At 48.7% G+C, this 18,645-nt stretch overlaps 2 protein-coding genes across 2 annotated transcripts in view; one reads left to right on the forward strand and one right to left on the reverse strand.

Annotated features, from left to right (window-relative positions):
* The first annotated feature begins 5,854 nt into the window (after nt 1–5,854).
* LOC106575746 (alpha-crystallin A chain) lies at nt 5,855–11,466 on the forward strand. The gene is made up of 3 exons (XM_045698224.2): nt 5,855–6,269; nt 8,866–8,988; nt 10,423–11,466. Exons 1-3 carry the CDS (start codon nt 6,072–6,074, stop codon nt 10,633–10,635), a joined length of 534 nt encoding a protein of 177 aa, XP_045554180.1. The 5' UTR covers nt 5,855–6,071; the 3' UTR covers nt 10,636–11,466.
* A 2,593-nt stretch (nt 11,467–14,059) lies between these two features.
* The window catches only part of LOC106575747 (uncharacterized), a 12,329-nt gene continuing 7,743 nt past the window's right edge, over nt 14,060–18,645 (reverse strand). The window contains exons 9-11 of the mRNA XM_082963304.1: nt 16,645–16,992; nt 16,142–16,349; nt 14,060–15,863 (exon numbers count right to left, since the gene is read on the reverse strand). Coding sequence (XP_082819430.1) covers nt 14,060–15,863; nt 16,142–16,349; nt 16,645–16,992 — 2,360 coding nt within the window. The remainder of the gene's footprint in view (nt 15,864–16,141; nt 16,350–16,644; nt 16,993–18,645) is intronic.

The following is an 18,645-nucleotide window of genomic DNA, read 5'->3' on the forward strand; positions in this document are numbered from 1 at the left end:
CTGTTTCCCCTGTTGTTTCCCTGCTGTTTCCCTGCTGTTTCCCCTGCTGTTTCCCCTGTTGTTTCCCTGCTGTTTCCCTGCTGTTTCCCCTGCTGTTTCCCTGCTGTTTCCCCTGCTGTGTCCCTGCTGTTTCCCTGCTGTGTCCCTGCTGTTTCCCTGCTGTTTCCCAGTCTGTTTCCCTGCTGTTTCCCTGTTGTTTCCCTGCTGTTTCCCATTCTGTTTCCCTGCTGTTTCCCTGCTGTTTCCCCTGCTGTTTCCCTGCTGTTTCCCCTGCTGTTTCCCTGCTGTTTCCCCTGCTGTTTCCCTGCTGTTTCCCCTGCTGTGTCCCTGCTGTTTCCCTGTTGTTTCCCTGCTGTTTCCCATTCTGTTTCCCTGCTGTTTCCCTGCTGTTTCCCCTGCTGTGTCCCTGCTGTTTCCCCTGCTGTGTCCCTGCTGTTTCCCTGCTGTTTCCCATTCTGTTTCCCCTGCTGTTTCCCCTGCTGTTTCCCATTCTGTTTCCCTGCTGTTTCCCCTGCTGTTTCCCTGTTGTTTCCCCTGCTGTTTCCCATTCGGTTTCCCAGCTGTTTCCCTGCTGTTTCCCATTCTGTTTCCCCTGCGGTTTCCTCTGCTGTTTCCCATTCTGTTTCCCCTGCTGTTTCCCCTGCTGTTTCCGTGCTGTTTCCCCTGCTGTTTCCCCTGCTGTTTCCCATTCTGTTTCTCCTGCTGTTTCCCCTGCTGTTTCCCTGCTGTTTCCCATTCGGTTTCCCCTGCTGTTTCCCTGCTGTTTCCCCTGCTGTTTCCGTGCTGTTTCCCCTGCTGTTTCCCATTCTGTTTCCCTGCTGTTTCCCCTGCTGTTCCCTGTTGTTTCCCATGCTGTTTCCCAGTCTGTTTCCCTGCTGTTTCCCCTGTTGTTTCCCTGCTGTTTCCCCTGCTGTTTCCCTGTTGTTTCCCCTGCTGTTTCCCAGTCTGTTTCCCAGCTGTTTCCCCTGCTGTTTCCCCTGCTGTTTCCCATTCGGTTCCCCTGCTGTTTCCCCTGCTGTTTCCCCTGCTGTTTCCCATTCGGTTCCCCTGCTGTTTCCCCTGCTGTTTTCCCTGCTGTTTTCCCTGCTGTTTCCGTGCTGTTTCCCCTGCTGTTTACCCTGCTGTTTCCTCTGCTGTTTCCCTGCTGTTTCCCATTCGGTTCCCCTGCTGTTTCCCCTGCTGTTTTCCCTGCTGTTTTCCCTGCTGTTTTCCCTGCTGTTTCCCTGCTGTTTTCCCTGCTGTTTCCGTGCTGTTTCCCCAGCTGTTTCCCCTGCTGTTTTCCCTGCTGTTTTCCCTGCTGTTTCCGTGCTGTTTCCCCAGCTGTTTCCCCTGCTGTTTCCCTGCTGTTTCCCATTCTGTTTCCCTGCTGTTTCCCTGCTGTTTCCCATTCTGTTTCCCCTGCTGTTTCCCTGCTGTTTCCCAGCTGTTTCCCCTGCTGTTTCCCTGCTGTTTCCACTGCTGTTTCCCCTGTTGTTTACCTGCTGTTTTCCCTGCTGTTTCTGTGCTGTTTCCCCTGCTGTTTCCCTGCTGTTTCCCATTCTGTTTCCCCTGCTGTTTCCCTGCTGTTTCCCTGCTGTTTCCCTGCTGTTTCCCCTGCTGTTTTCCCTGCTGTTTCCATGCTGTTTCCCTGCTGTTTCCCCTGCTGTTTCCCCTGCTGTTTCCCTGCTGTTTCCCTGCTGTTTCCCCTGTTGTTTCCCTGCTGTTTCCCCTGCTGTTTCACCTGCTGTTTGCCCTGCTGTTTCCCTGCTGTTTCCCTGCTGTTTCCCCTGCTGTTTCCCTGCTGTTTCCCAGTCTGTTTCCCTGCTGTTTCCCTGCTGTTTCCCAGTCTGTTTCCTGCTGTTTCCCTGCTGTTTCCCCTGCTGTTTCCCCTGCTGTTTCCCCTGCTGTTTCCCTGCTGTTTCCCAGTCTGTTTCCCTGCTGTTTCCCCTGCTGTTTCCCTGTTGTTTCCCCTGCTGTTTCCCATTCTGTTTCCCAGCTGTTTCCCTGCTGTTTCCCATTCTGTTTCCCCTGCGGTTTCCTCTGCTGTTTCCCATTCTGTTTCCCCTGCTGTTTCCCCTGCTGTTTCCGTGCTGTTTCCCCTGCTGTTTCCCCTGCTGTTTCCCATTCTGTTTCTCCTGCTGTTTCCCTGCGCCTGCTGTTTCCCTGCTGTTTCCCCTGCTGTTTCCCTGCTGTTTCCCCTGCTGTTTCCGTGCTGTTTCCCCTGCTGTTTCCCATGCTGTTTACCTGCTGTTTCCCTGCTGCCTGTTTACCTGCATGTTTACCTGCTGTTTCCCTGTGTTTACCTGCTGTTTCCCTGCTGTTTCCCTGCTGTTTCCCTGCTGTTTCCCATGCCCATGTTTCCCTGCTGTTTACCCTGGCCTGCTTTTCCCTGCTGTTTTCGCCTGCTGTTTCCCTGCTGTTTTCCCTGCTGTTTACCCTGCTGTTTCCGTGCTGTTTCCCCTGCTGTTTCCCTGCTGTTTCCCCTGCTGTTTCCCTGCTGTTTCCCCTGCTGTTTCCCTGCTGTTTCCCTGCTGTTTCCCTGCTGTTCCCCTGCTGTTTCCCCTGCTGTTTCCCTGCTGTTTCCCTGCTGTTTCCCCTGCTGTTTCCCTGCTGTTTCCCCTGCTGTTTCCCCTGCTGTTTCCCTGCTGTTTCCCTGCTGTTTCCCCTGCTGTTTCCCCTGATGTTTCCCCTGCTGTTTCCCATTCTGTTTCCCCTGCTGTTTCCCATTCTGTTTCCCCTGCTGTTTCCTCTGCTGTTTCCCCTGCTGTTTTCCCTGCTGTTTACCTGCTGTTTACCTGCTGTTTCCCTGCTGTTTCCCCTGCTGTTTCCTCTGCTGTTTCCCCTGCTGTTTTCCCTGCTGTTTACCTGCTGTTTACCTGCTGTTTCCCTGCTGTTTCCTCTGCTGTTTCCCCTGCTGTTTTCCCTGCTGTTTACCTGCTGTTTACCTGCTGTTTCCCTGCTGTTTCCCCTGCTGTTTACCTGCTGTTTCCCCTGCTGTTTACCTGCTGTTTACCTGCTGTTTTCCCTGCTGTTTACCTGCTGTTTTCCCTGCTGTTTACCTGCTGTTTACCTGCTGTTTCCCCTGCTGTTTTCCCTGCTGTTTACCTGCTGTTTCCCCTGCTGTTTACCTGCTGTTTACCTGCTGTTTACCTGCTGTTTCCCCTGCTGTTTACCTGCTGTTTCCCTGCTGTTTCCCCTGCTGTTTACCTGCTGTTTCCCCTGCTGTTTCCCCTGCTGTTTACCTGCTGTTTCCCCTGCTGTTTACCTGCTGTTTCCCCTGCTGTTTACCTGCTGTTTACCTGCTGTTTACCTGCTGTTTTACCTGCTGTTTCCCTGCTGTTTCCCCTGCTGTTTACCTGCTGTTTCCCCTGCTGTTTCACCTGCTGTTTCCCTGCTGTTTCCCCTGCTGTTTACCTGCTGTTTCCCCTGCTGTTTACCTGCTGTTTCCCCTGCTGTTTACCTGCTGTTTATCTGCTGTTTACCTGCTGTTTTCCCTGCTGTTTACCTGCTGTTTTCCCTGCTGTTTACCTGCTGTTTACCTGCTGTTTTCCCTGCTGTTTCCCTGCTGTTTCCCCTGCTGTTTACCTGCTGTTTCCCCTGCTGTTTACCTGCTGTTTACCTGCTGTTTTCCCTGCTGTTTACCTGCTGTTTCCCCTGCTGTTTACCTGCTGTTTACCTGCTGTTTTCCCTGCTGTTTACCTGCTGTTTCCCTGCTGTTTTCCCTGCTGTTTTCCCTGCTGTTTACCTGCTGTTTACCTGCTGTTTACCTGCTGTTTTCCCTGCTGTTTTCCCTGCTGTTTACCTGCTGTTTTCCCTGCTGTTTACCTGCTGTTTCCCTGCTGTTTTCCCTGCTGTTTCCCTGCTGTTTCCCCTGCTGTTTACCTGCTGTTTCCCTGCTGTTTTCCCTGCTGTTTACCTGCTGTTTCCCTGCTGTTTCCCTGCTGTTTCCCCTGCTGTTTCCCTGCTGTTTACCTGCTGTTTTCCCTGCTGTTTTCCCTGCTGTTTACCTGCTGTTTTCCCTGCTGTTTACCTGCTGTTTACCTGCTGTTTTCCCTGCTGTTTCCCTGCTGTTTCCCCTGCTGTTTACCTGCTGTTTCCCCTGCTGTTTACCTGCTGTTTACCTGCTGTTTACCTGCTGTTTTCCCTGCTGTTTACCTGCTCTTTCCCCTGCTGTTTACCTGCTGTTTACCTGCTGTTTTCCCTGCTGTTTACCTGCTGTTTCCCCTGCTGTTTACCTGCTGTTTACCTGCTGTTTTCCCTGCTGTTTACCTGCTGTTTCCCTGCTGTTTTCCCTGCTGTTTTCCCTGCTGTTTACCTGCTGTTTACCTGCTGTTTATCTGCTGTTTTCCCTGCTGTTTTCCCTGCTGTTTTCCCTGCTGTTTACCTGCTGTTTCCCCTGCTGTTTCCCCTGCTGTTTACCTGCTGTTTCCCCTGCTGTTTTCCCTGCTGTTTACCTGCTGTTTTCCCTGCTGTTTCCCCTGCTGTTTTCCCTGCTGTTTACCTGCTGTTTACCTGCTGTTTTCCCTGCTGTTTACCTGCTGTTTTCCCTGCTGTTTACCTGCTGTTTTCCCTGCTGTTTACCTGCTGTTTTCCCTGCTGTTTACCCTGCTGTTTACCTGCTGTTTCCCCTGCTGTTTACCTGCTGTTTACCTGCTGTTTCCCCTGCTGTTTACCCTGCTGTTTCCCTGCTGTTTACCCTGCTGTTTACCTGCTGTTTCCCCTGCTGTTTCCCTGCTGTTTTCCCTGCTGTTTACCTGCTGTTTCCCCTGCTGTTTACCTGCTGTTTACCTGCTGTTTCCCCTGCTGTTTACCTGCTGTTTACCTGCTGTTTTCCCTGCTGTTTACCCTGCTGTTTACCTGCTGTTTCCCCTGCTGTTTACCTGCTGTTTACCTGCTGTTTACCTGCTGTTTCCCTGCTGTTTACCTGCTGTTTACCTGCTGTTTACCTGCTGTTTACCCTGCTGTTTACCTGCTGTTTCCCCTGCTGTTTTCCCTCTACTTTACATTCCATACTGGTCAATCGGACAAATACCCATCCTCACAATGTTTGACCGCTGTTGTTGTGATGTTGACCGCTCCATGCCCTCACACAGCCACCCCCAGACTGTATTGTGACTGGAGCCTGCTCTTCATCCCAACAAAGTACCAGAACAATACTGTGTGTGTGTGTGTGTATGTGTATGTGTATGTGTATGTGTATGTGTGTGTGTTGTGTGTGTGTGTGTGTGTGTGTATGTGTATGTGTATGTGTGTGTGTGTGTGTGTGTGTGTATGTGTGTGTGTGTATGTGTATGTGTGTGTGTGTGTGTGTGTGTATGTGTATGTGTGTGTGTGTGAAAGACAGAGAGAGAGGATGAGCATGTCGGTGCTCCACACCCAGACAGGTTTAATTCCCATCCCCCGTATCCAGTGTCAGAAACCCCACCAACCACAGGAGGCTGCTGAGGGGAGGACGGCTCATGATAAACCATGTTTTTGATTTGTTCAATACCATTCTATTTATTCTTTCCAGACATTACTATGAGCCAGTCCTCCCCAGTTAAGGTGCCACCAACCCATTTCTTTTCACCCCTGACCTCCTGATTCTCTCTCTCTCTCTCTCTCTCTCTCTCTCGCTCTCTCCGTCTCCCCCTTTTCCTCACCAACTCGACAGGCCAAGCCTCGGCTTGTTTTGTCAGACCCTTGTCGTCCGGTTGGCGCTGGCACAGGTTCCGCCACGTTACGAGGGCCAGGCTGTAGCTGAACGGGCCAGCGTGCACACCGCCCACCGATTCTGCTGACTGAGCCCGTCCCACCATGAGATAATGCCATTCCACAGAGATCCGCACTAAAGCCCCTCTTTTCTGCCCCACAGGTATATAAAGAGGGGGCGGCTGCAGAGGAGAGCACACGCACCACTTGGGACCCCTACTCCTCTCTACTACTACTACTGCTTTTGTTTCTCTCCCACGGCACCTCTAGTCCTCCCTCACACCTCTCTCTCTCTACTCCTAACAGAACACAGGCACTAGCCAGCCGAGCTAAAGCCGAGCAGCAAGAAACTGCCTGTATTGAGTTTGGGCCCGTCGAGCTAAAACCTAAGCTACGCTAGTATGGATATTGCCATCCAGCACCCCTGGTTCAGACGTGCCATGGGTTCCATGTATCCCGCCCGTCTCTTTGACCAGTTTTTCGGGGAGGGCATGTTCGACTATGACCTGTTCCCCTACGCTGCCTCCACCATCAGCCCCTACTACAGACAGTCGCTGTTCCGCAACTTCCTGGACTCCACCAACTCTGGCATGTCTGAGGTAACAACTAACCTGTTCAACCTGACTGATTGATCACTGTGCTCAGCATTGGAAGTATTCAGTCTGATTTACCAGGCTGACCTGCTCCATCCTCTGGGGAAGAATAGGATCCACTAAGACCTATTCATTCACCATCATTCTAAATCTGTAGTCACTTTAGTTTAGTTCAAACTACCCAAATGTATCATTTGCATGTTTTTTGTTGTCTATCTTTATGGATAGAAAGCAGACTTGGTTGTCAGTGTTTGATGGGGAAAGTTGTAATATATCATAGACAGAAGAGCCTGCATGTTGTCCTAGCTTACAGAGAGAGCATGTGTGTCCTTGGGGGAATCGAATCATCCCCAGTTTACAATCCGCTCATTCATCCCCCCCTCCTCTCCCCTGTAACCATTCTCCAGGTCGTTGCTGTGAATGAGAATGTGGTCTCAGTCAACAGACCTGGTAAAATAAGGGTAAAATAAATCAATAAATCAATTGAAGCCGGGTTATTAGTGCCATGATGCATTGGTTACATCCTCTACAGTTTTCATTAAAAAAGAGGATTCGCAAAATGGACTGAGATTGGACAGATTTGAATCGCACTGTAATTGCCCCTAAGGTGGTCTATGTGTGCATATCTTTCACAGAGAAACTCAATGTATTTAATCTAGGAGGCCTACACTGAATTCATTACTAATACAGGGAGATGTAACAGTTATAGAGAAGAGAAAGCTGAGTGGGGGAGACAAGGACATGACCCTGGGGAAGTCACTATACTAAATCAGAGAGACGCAGTAGTGCTAGCCAGATCTGTTATTGAATGGCTACGACAGCAGTAGTGCTAGCCAGATCTGTTATTGAATGGCTACGACAGCAGTAGTGCTAGCCAGATCTGTTATTGAATGGCTACGACAGCAGTAGCGCTAGCCAGATCTGTTATTGAATGGCTACGACAGCAGTAGCGCTAGCCAGATCTGTTATTGAATGGCTACGACAGCAGTAGTGCTAGCCAGATCTGTTATTGAATGGCTACGACAGCAGTAGTGCTAGCCAGATCTGTTATTGAATGGCTACGACAGCAGTAGCGCTAGCCAGATCTGTTATTGAATGGCTACGACAGCAGTAGTGCTAGCCAGATCTGTTATTGAATGGCTACGACAGCAGTAGTGCTAGCCAGATCTGTTATTGAATGGCTACGACAGCAGTAGTGCTAGCCAGATCTGTTATTGAATGGCTACGACAGCAGTAGTGCTAGCCAGATCTGTTATTGAATGGCTACGACAGCAGTAGTGCTAGCCAGATCTGTTATTGAATGACTACGACAGCAGTAGTGCTAGCCAGATCTGTTATTGAATGGCTACGACAGCAGTAGCGCTAGCCAGATCTGTTATTGAATGGCTACGACAGCAGTAGCGCTAGCCAGATCTGTTATTGAATGGCTACGACAGCAGTAGCGCTAGCCAGATCTGTTATTGAATGGCTACGACAGCAGTAGCGCTAGCCAGATCTGTTATTGAATGGCTACGACAGCAGTAGCGCTAGCCAGATCTGTTATTGAATGGCTACGACAGCAGTAGTGCTAGCCAGATCTGTTATTGAATGGCTACGACAGCAGTAGCGCTAGCCAGATCTGTTATTGAATGGCTACGACAGCAGTAGCGCTAGCCAGATCTGTTATTGAATGGCTACGACAGCAGTAGCGCTAGCCAGATCTGTTATTGAATGACTACGACAGCAGTAGTGCTAGCCAGATCTGTTATTGAATGGCTACGACAGCAGTAGCGCTAGCCAGATCTGTTATTGAATGGCTACAACAGCAGTAGCGCTAGCCAGATCTGTTATTGAATGGCTACAACAGCAGTAGCGCTAGCCAGATCTGTTATTGAATGGCTACGACAGCAGTAGCGCTAGCCAGATCTGTTATTGAATGGCTACGACAGCAGTAGCGCTAGCCAGATCTGTTATTGAATGGCTACGACAGCAGTAGCGCTAGCCAGATCTGTTATTGAATGGCTACAACATCCTGCTATCCTATACAGCTGTAGTAGATGTTGCTGATTGTCATAAGAGAGTACAGAGAACAGAGAGGTCAAATATCCCCACTACTGGAGCTGTAAACAACGATAAGAAGTGCATTTTGCAGTTTGCAAGATTATTGCAAGTATGTTGAAAATGAGCGGCAAATGGAATGCCTTAATGTTGAGTGATTCTCGGCAGGGAGGAGCTCAGAGACTGCTGCAGTGTTATCCACCTAGTCTAAACCAGGCCAAACAGAGTCATGCTCTGTCCTGCCCATAATATACTGACTCATTCCATTACTAGCTCAAACTGCATTTCAACTTGGGTTATATGCCAGGATATCAGAATTTCGATGTCCAAACAACATCTAGTGTTTTGGTGACTAGTGACACACATTTTGTTTTGCAGCATCTACATACACACTTTAGAAATGGATAATCTTCATATCTCTCTGAGATATGACTCCATAACAACATATAGAACTGAACTGATATGGGGAAAAAACTACATTTCAGAAGATGAGCATCACTGTGGTTACCAGGTTCCCGCCACCCGTGACCTTTAACCTTCAACCCCTTTCCCTCTATCTCTCCAGGTGAGGTCCGACAGGGACAAGTTCTCGGTCTTCATGGATGTAAAGCACTTCTCTCCTGATGAACTCAACGTGAAGGTGACTGATGACTACGTGGAGATCCAGGGAAAGCATGGAGAGAGACAGGTGAGGCCACCCACCAGGGGTTAACATTCCATCCCATCCAAGCAGCACACACCCTAATCTCTCTGGACAGACAGGCCGAGCTAGCTCAAAACGGTCACTATGACTTGTGGTAGTACACCCACTCCTGAGTTCAAACACAATCCCTCTACTATGGCTTGGAACACCAAAGCCTGGTTTCTCACATGTGCACATCTATATCAGTGGGGGCTGCTGACGGGAGGACGGATCATAATAATGTCTGGAACAGAACGAATAGAATGGAATCAACACCTGGAAACCATGGAAACCATGTGTTTGATATATTTGATACCATTCCACTGATTCCGCTCCTGTCATTACCACGAACCCATCCTCCCCAATTAAGGTGCCACCAACCTCCTGTGACATACTGTATACTGTACATGTATAGTGTGAGTGCCTGCGCGTCTGTCACATCGAAACACCCTGTGGCAGTAATTGAAGCAACAAGCGCACCAGATACTGTCATCACTGTGCTTCCCAGGTCAGTGCATTCATCCTTAGGCAGGTTGCTCACTCCAACTAGCTAGACAGAGCCACTGCTACAACAACCAGCTTTAACCAGCCACGTCCTCCAAGAGATGCTAACAAGATGTGTTATTAGATTCAACATTTTGAGTCAGAGGAGAATTTCTCAACCTAATTAATTCAAAGAATGTGTGTGTTGTGTTGTTCACACGTGCGTTAAGTGAGTGTATGTGTGTGTTGATGAGCACACACACCCACAGCCTTGTTTTGTTTACTCTGGGAATTGGGCGGCTTACGCGCATTGCCCCTCGTACAAATTCAATTCAACCCTTTTCAAGGCCCATGTTCAGCAAGGATGAAGTCAAACAACCAAGCAGTTACGTGTCCTCAGACCAAACTATACACACGGACACACTTTGCTAGGAAAAACATCTCCAATGATAGGGATTCCTACATAAACAATGGGACACATTGTTTGGGATCATTTCATTGCCTTGGCCACACGGTGACACAGAACAAATGTGATGTATGTTAGTCATAGAGGTGAACGTGACCCACAATGTTTTGTGTTTTCCTTTGTAAGATTTAAGCGTCATTAAATTAGATTACAATATGCTACTTATCTCTCTCTTCTCTCTCTTTCTTCTCTCTCTCTCTCATCATTTATTTTCATGCTGGATGTTAGTGGCCTCCAGGGACACGCTGAGTGGGGGAGCCGTTGTAACTAAGGAACGTTTTGCTTTCTCTTACGTCCTTTCTGCGTCATTCCCAGCAGTCGCAGATGTTTGTTTTTCTTAGAGGGCTGAATTCATATGGTTAGGCCTACATTTGACAGAAGGGATAATGATTTAAAAAGCACCATAAAAAAACATAATTTTCCATCTAAAGTGTTGAACGTGGACACTATATCATTACTCTCATCCTCATTTCTCTCTCTCTTGTCTCCAGGATGACCACGGTTACATCTCACGTGAGTTCCACCGCCGTTACCGCCTCCCCTCCAGCGTGGACCAATCGGCTATCTCCTGCACACTGTCTACCGATGGCCTCCTGACCCTTTGTGGCCCAAAGGTCACCGGTGGCGGTGGCGACCTCGGCCGTGGCGACCGCAGCATCCCCGTCACCCGCGACGACAAGACTAACGCTGCCCCCTCCTCTTAAGAAGCCGAGTGTGCTGCCGGCCGGGTGGCACCGGGGTGCGGGGGGGGTCGAAGGGCGGGAGGGGGCATGCAGAGGGGGGCTTCTCTTCCAAATAAAGCAGCCGTGTGGCTGGGGCAGGGTGGGGGGGCTGAACAACACATTCCTTTACCCCCAAAGTCTCCCCACCCCCTCGCCCCTCTCCCTTCCCCTCACCACCCTACCCCAATCCCTCTCTCCCTGACTCCACACTTAGAAGATATCAGTGTATTTCTAGTCTAATATTTTCTCCTTTTTTAGACTACGCTAGACTATTATGGCAGTATTAATATTCTGGTTCTGATTATGACTCATGACCCATGAGGATGGATAAAGAGAGGGACGGTTGGGGCTTGGGGGGGACAACAAAACAAAAGGATTTAAGAGAGGGTCACATGACTTAACCCTGGCTTTCTACTTCCTGTGTAAACAAACAACAAATCGGTCACCCCAAGGGTACCGTGGGTAATATTTCACCCAGTGAGGAAGCTGCCGTCTTTCTCCTGGCTGTACTGAAGGGCTTTACTGAGCAACTCTTTCTAAGAGAAAGAAAGAGAGGGAGGGAGGATAGGGGGGAGTTAGGGTTAAGTACATACCATTGTCTGGTCCTATAGGACTGCTGTAGTACTGAAAAGGGGTTCCATCGTTGGGCTTATACCACCACCTGGCTTTTTTCCATTCCTGTGTCGCGACTTTTTCCAAACCCTTCTCTCTTGTCCTTGAGTATTTCCTGTCCTGTAGCGTTAGCCCTGTTCAGCTGATATCTGCTCACTACCTGAGAAGTAGAAACAATAAAAGTGTAATATTAACCAAGAAGCAACCCCTTGTCTGTACTTTCTCTGTTTCATCAAGTATTCATTGGATGTGAACATATCGGTTGCGCAGGTCAACCTGCAAAGCTACTGAGGAAAACTAGACCACATATTCATTGTAATAGAGGTGAGAGTGTTTGTTCTCTTAGAGCTATGATTCATCTTATCCTCTTCTTAATCAGTCACCTAAATAAGTATGAAATAAGTGGCACGAAAGCAAAAGAGTAAGAGAGAGAGAGACTGAGAGAGACAGACTGAAAGAGACAGACAAAGAGAGAAAGACAGAGAGACTGAGACAGAGAGAGACTGGGACAGATAGAGACTGGGACAGATAGAGACTGGGACAGATAGAGACTGGGACAGATAGAGACTGGGACAGAGAGAGACTGAGACAGAGAGAGAGTGAGACAGAGAGAGACCGGGACAGAGAGAGACCGGGACAGAGAGAGACCGAGACAGAGTGAGACAGAGAGAGACTGGGACAGAGAGAGACCGAGACAGAGAGACCGAGACAGAGAGAGACAGAGAGAGGCTGAGACAGAGAGAGACCGAGACAGAGAGAGAGTGATACAGAGAGACACCGGGACAGAGAGAGACAGACAGAGAGAGACTGAGACAGAGAGAGGCTGAGACAGAGAGAGACAGACTGAAAGAGACAGACAAAGAGAGAAAGACTGGGACAGAGAGAGACAGAGAGACTGAGACAGAGAGAGAATCTGAGAGAGAGACTGGGTCAGAGAGAGACTGGGACAGAAAAACTGAAACAGCGAGAAAGAGAGACAAAGATAAAGATAAGGGAGTGAGAGAAAAAGAGATAGCAGAGCCAGGGTCAGTAGTGCCAGTGGTGTAAAGTACTACTTAAGTCGTTTTTTGGGGTATCTGTACTCTATTTTTGACAACTTTTACTTTGCTACATTCCTAAATAAAAGGATGTACTTTTTGCTACAAACATTTCCCTGATAGTTTGTGTGTATGTATTGATATGTAGGCTACGTGTGCCTTTAAAAAAACAATTTTATATAGTTCTGTTTGTGTCTATTAATGTTCTGTATATTGTCATGTTTCATGCTTTGTGTGGACCCCAGGAAGAGTAGCTGCTGCTTTTGCAACAGCTAATGGGGATCCTAATAAAATACCTAATACCAATACCAAAAGAAAGTGACAGGAAACAGACAGGAAACACCACATATTCGTTTAACCATTAAATAACCAAATAAATGACAATAGGAAAGGGGGATACCTAGTCAGTTATACAACTGAATGCATTTAACCCAACCCCTCTGAATCAGAGAGGTGCGGGGGGCTGCCTTAATCAACATCCACATCTTCGGGGGCCGGGGAACAGTGGGTTAATTGCCTTGCTCAGGGGCAGAATGATTGATTTTCAGCTCGGGGATTTGATCCAGCAACCAAGGAAGTATGACAGATTTTTACCTTGTCAGCTCAGGTAACCACTAGGCTACCTGCATTAGGTCATTAGGTGTTGGCGTTAGGCTCTGCTTCTTCAGGGGAGCTCTCTGCCAGAGCAATAACATTACAATAATAACAAACTACAGGCAGTGAGGGAGGTATAGCAATACCAACCCCCTGACTGGAACCAAAGCAGAGACAGACAGGTGGAGGCTGGGCTGGTGGTGGTGGGCCAGCTGACAACAGACGAGTCATAAGGAGCAACAGCAATAAACAGCAAAGACCAGTAATGGCTTTTTTCATTCCTTTGTTAAAAAATGATCCAACAATGTATGAAAAAGTATTCAACTTAATTTACAATGTTCGACAAATACAATAAACATATTACAGAGAGGTTTGTTGAGTCTGGTCTACTCAATACAACAGTCATCTTGTGTGTTCAAAAGGCACAAGGCGGGTCTGAATTCAAACTGCATGAGAAAACACTTGTTTTAAGTCGTCTTTCTCATGCCAACTACACCGAATCAAAGACGGTTTATGGAAGACGACAGGGAGACAACTACCACTTAACCTATTTTGTAATAGGATAATAGGAGAAAACTGGGAGTCGTGCTTCCTGGAAAGGACTGCTGTCTCCACAGTAGGTCAATTATTGGTATTTTCAGTTCACACAACAACAGACATGACAGTTTGCACATGATCAGCATTACATTATATAAAAAAATGTAGAGTCATTTAGCAGAAACCTTTATCCAAAGTGCATTCATATTAAGATCGCTAGGTGAGACAACCACATATTACAGTCGAAGTAAGTACATTTTTCCCCAATACAGAGGAGTTATCAGCTAAGCCAGTGCTAGTAGGAAAAGAGAAGTGCAATGTCTTATTTAAGATACTGTTTGAAGAGGTAGAGTTTGAGTTGTTTTCGGAAGATGGCCAGGGACTCTGCTGTCCTAGCTTTAGGGGAAGCTCATTCCACCATTAGACTCACAGTCCATCCTAAGTAGGTCCCACTGATGTCATCCTTCTTTATTAACGTCCACTGTTGCCAGAGCATCGAGGCAATGAGTCATTGGGGACATCAGTCTGAGGCCCAGTTCCATTTCTCTAGTCTCTCTCTGAGTCCTAATGTTAGCCTTGAGACAGTTGCTGTACACAGCTTCTAGGCCTTTAGTCCTGGGTGTTTCCTATGGTCCGTACCCAGGATCCATTCTCCCTACTGGGCATGGAGGCAGACGTGGCTGGCGCTGGAGCTGGGGCCGCCTGGAGGTCTGGGAGTGGGTATAGAGGGGTCGGTGGTTGGCCCAGGGCCTTGGCTGAGGCTGAGGGTCAGAGTGGGAATACAGTAGCTGAGACTGGGGGTCTGGGTAGTTATGGGGGTGGGGGTGCACTAGCTGAGACTGGGGGTCTGGGTGGTTGTGGGGGTGGGGGTGCAGTAGCTGAGACTGGGGGTCTGGGTAGTTGTGGGGGTGGTTGTGGGGGTGCAGTAGCTGAGACTGGGGGTCTGGGTAGTTGTGGGGGTGGGAGTAGGGTTGCTGTAGCTGAGACTGGGGGTCTGGGTAGTTGTGGGGGTGGGGTTGCTGTAGCTGAGACTGGGGGTCTGGGTAGTTGTGGGGGTGGGGGTGCAGTAGCTGAGACTGGGGGTCTGGGTGGTTGTGGGGGTGCAGTAGTTGAGACTGGGGGTCTGGGTGGGGGTGGAGTAGCTTAGGCTGAGACTGGGGTTTTGGGTGGGGGTGGGGGTGTAGTAGTTGAGTCTGGGGGTCTGGGTGGGGGTGCAGTAGTTGAGACTGGGGGTCTGGGTGGTTGTGGGGGTGCAGTAGTTGAGACTGGGGGTCTGGGTGGGGGTGGAGTAGTTGAGACTGGGGGTCTGGGTGGTTGTGGGGGTGCAGTAGTTGAGTCTGGGGGTCTGGGTGGGGGTGCAGTAGTTGAGACTGGGGGTCTGGGTGGTTGTGGGGGTGGGGGTGCAGTAGCTGAGACTGGGGGTCTGGGTGGTTGTGGGGGTGCAGTAGTTGAGACTGGGGGTCTGGGTGGGGGTGGAGTAGTTGAGTCTGGGGGTCTGGGTGGGGGTGGAGTAGTTTAGGCTGAGACTGGGGTTTTGGGTGGGGGAACTGGGGCTGAACAGGGAGGTGAGGAGCGTCAGAGAAGGGTGGGGTGTGGTTCTCAACCCGAGGAGAACTGATATGGAGATGGGTCTCCAAGAGGTGGCCAGCTGACGCCACCATGGCTGAAGAAGAGAAGGAGGAAGAGGAGGAGGAAGGGGATAAGTCTAGCGGTTGCTCCGAGCATAGAGATAGGTAGGATTGTGGTTGTGGGTGTGTCTTTTGGTGTAGCTGTGGGTGTAGCTGTGAGTGTAGCTGTGAGTGTGGTTGTAGTTGTGGCTGTGGGTGTAGTTGTGGGTGTAGTTGTGGCTGTGGGTGTAGTTGTGGGTGTAGTTGTGGCTGTGGGTGTAGTTGTGGCTGTGAGTGTAGTTGTGGTTGTAGTTGTGGGTGTAGTTGTGACTGTGGTTGTAGTTGTGGGTGTGGTTGTGGCTGTGGGTGTAGTTGTAATTGTAGTTGTGGGTGTAGTTGTGGGTGTGGTTGTGGCTGTGGGTGTAGTTGTGGCTGTGGGTGTGGCTGTGGGTGTAGTTGTGGTTGTAGGTGTGGGTGTAGTTGTGGGTGTAGTTGTGGTTGTAGTTGTGGCTGTGGGTGTAGTTGTGGTTGTAGTTGTGGTTGTAGGTGTAGTTGTGGGTGTAGTTGTGGTTGTAGTTGTGGGTGTAGTTGTGGTTGTAGTTGTGGTTGTAGGTGTAGTTGTGGGTGTAGTTCTGGGTGTAGTGAGTGGTTCTGTTGAAGGGAGGGTGTGAGGAAGTCATGTGACAGTGTGTGTGTGGAGAACAGACCAATGGGAGGACGAGGAGGAGACAGGAAGAGGTGTGGTGGCGGGGAGGAAGACATGGGGTGGTGGGGAGGAACAGGTGTGGTCGGGTGGAATTGGCACAGTGGAATCTGGATCACTCTGGGGGAAGACACAGAGAAAAGTCAGTACAACAACAGGTGTCTAATATTTTCAAATACTTGGGCTGCGCTTCATTTGGTTTGCTCCAATACAATGGAACCAATGGAACCAGTGGAACCAGTGGAACCAGTGGAACCAATAGAACCGGTTGCAGGTGCAATGTCCAAGACAAATCAGGCAAATGCTTTAAAGCTTTTGACAAATGTATTTAACACAAATCAAAATGGCTTGATAATAATTTGAGTCACAATGATAAGAAACAAAAGGGTCTGCCTCACTTCTGCTGCTGGAAGCCCTCCTCTGACAGTGGTGTGGTGGGGACACAGTGGGACAGGTCTCGCCCCCCCCAGGCAGGGGGGCTGGGTGCAGAGCCAGAGGCTGGGGGGGACCACCCGTGCCGGATCCCAGGGCTCTTCATCTTGTTCAGTCCCAGCATGCCCTTGGCACTGGCCTCCCTCCTCAACTGCTGGCGGAACACCTTCAGACCTGAAACAGAGGTCAAAGATCATGTCATCATAAACCTTTATGAAAGCCGACAAGAATAGATCTAGAACTAAATTGTTACTAACGGTAACAGAATGATGTTTATTTTAGAGAGCAGTTTGTGTGTGCAGACTGACGGGTATCTTAATATCTTGTGGAGTTCCTCAAAGATGATTAAAACACAAGAGATGTCTCCAATGTGTAAGACAGGAGCCAATTACAGTATACATAAGAAGGTTTTCTTCTTTCCATCCGTCATACTTGATCTGTGCTTTAATTTTGAAGTGGTCGTCCATACCTTGTGTTAGAGTGCCGGTGTCCATGTCAGAGGCTCGGCGGCCCTCCTGGAAGCTAGGTATGGGGAGGCTGTCCTGGGGAGGGGGCTGCAGGGTGGATGACAGTGCCTGGGACAGATGACTGGTAGTGACCAGTAACTGATAAGGGCCGTCAACATTGCTGGGCACGGTAGATGACAGGGCCAGGGGGGACTCTGTGGGGCTATAGGTCCCAGGGCCAACCACAGTAGTGTCAAGTGACATATAGGAGTCCTCAATAGGGCTGGACAGGCTGGGACTGGCAGAGAAGGATGAGGAGGAAGAGGAGAAACTATCTGAGGAAGCTTGGTCAGATGAGTTTACCACAACACCTGTAGATGAGGAGAGAGTAGGGAACTTTAGCCATGTAACTTTGTGACAATGTGAAAGTGGGCTATGTATAGTGGTGTGTGTATAGTGGGGTGTGTATAGTGGTGTGTGTACAGTGGTGTGTATAGTGGTGTGTATAGTGGTGTGTGTACAGTGGTGTGTGTATAGTGGTTTGTGTATAGTGGTGTGTATAGTGGTGTGTGTATAGTGGTGTATATAGTGGTGTGTATAGTGGTGTATATAATGGTGTGTATAGTGGTGTGTTTATAGTGGTGTGTGTATAATGGTGTGTAAAGTGGTGTGTATAGTGATGCATATAGTGGTGTGTATAGTGGTATGTATAGTGGTGTGTGTAGTGGTGTGTAAAGTGGTGTGTGTATAGTGGTATGTGTATAGTGGTGTGTATAGTGGTGGGTGTAGTGGTGTGTGTATAGTGGTGTGTATATAGTGGTGTGTATATAGTGGTGTATGTATAGTGGGCTATGCATAGCGGTGTGTGTATAGTGGTGTGTATATAGTGGTGTGTATAGGGGTGTGTGTATAGTGGTGTGCATAGTGGTGTGTTTAGTGGTGTGTATAGTGGTGTGTCTACAGTGGTGTGTCTATAGTGGTGTGTATATTAGTGTGTATAGTGGTGTGTCTATAGTGGTGTGTCTATGGTGGTGTGTATAGTGGTGTATGTATAGTGGTGTGCGTACAGTGGTGTGCGTATAGTTGTGTCTGTATAGTGGAGTGTATAGTGGTATGTGTATTAGTGGTGTGTATATAATGGTGTGCATAGTGGTGTGTTTATAGCGGTGTGTATAGTGGTATGTATAGTGGTGTGTATAGTGGTGTGTCTATAGTGGTGCGTGCATAGTGGTGTGTATAGTGGTGTGTGCATAGTGGTGTGTATAGTGGTGTATATAGTGGTGTATATAGTGGTGTGCATAGTGGTTTATATAGTGGAGTGTGTATAGTGGTGTGTTCATAGTGGTGTGTATAGTGGTGTGTACAGTGGTGTGTGTATAGTGCTGTGTATAGTGGTGTGTGTATAGTGGTGTGTATAGTGGCGTGTACAGTGGAGTGTGTATAGTGGTGTGTACAGTGGAGTGTGTATAGTGGTGTGTGTATAGTGTTGTGTACAGTGGTGTGTATAGTGGTGTGTACAGTGGCATGTGTATAGTGGTGTGTGTATCGTGGTGTGTGTATAGTGGTGTGTATATAGTGGTGTTTATAGTGGTGTGTACAGTAGAGTGTCTATAGTGGTGTGTGTATACTGTTGTGTATAGTGGTGTGTACAGTGGTGTGTATAGTGGTGTGTACAGTGGAGTGTGTATAGTGTTGTGTACAGTGGTGTGTATAGTGGTGTGTGTATAGTGTTGTGTGTATAGTGGTGTGTATAGTGGTGTGTACAGGGGAGTGTGTATAGTGTTGTGTGTATAGTGGTGTGTATAGTGGTGTGTACAGTGGAGTGTGTATAGTGTTGTGTACAGTGGTGTGTATAGTGGTGTGTATAGGGGTGTGTGTATAGTGGTGTGCATAGTGGTGTGTTTAGTGGTGTGTATAGTGGTGTGTCTACAGTGGTGTGTCTATAGTGGTGTGTATATTAGTGTGTATAGTGGTGTGTATAGTGGTGTGTCTATGGTGGTGTATGTATAGTGGTGTGCGTACAG

This window comes from Salmo salar, chromosome 17 (genome assembly GCF_965601325.2).
Source record: "Salmo salar chromosome 17, fSalSal1, whole genome shotgun sequence".
NCBI classification, from domain to species: Eukaryota; Metazoa; Chordata; class Actinopteri; order Salmoniformes; family Salmonidae; genus Salmo; species Salmo salar.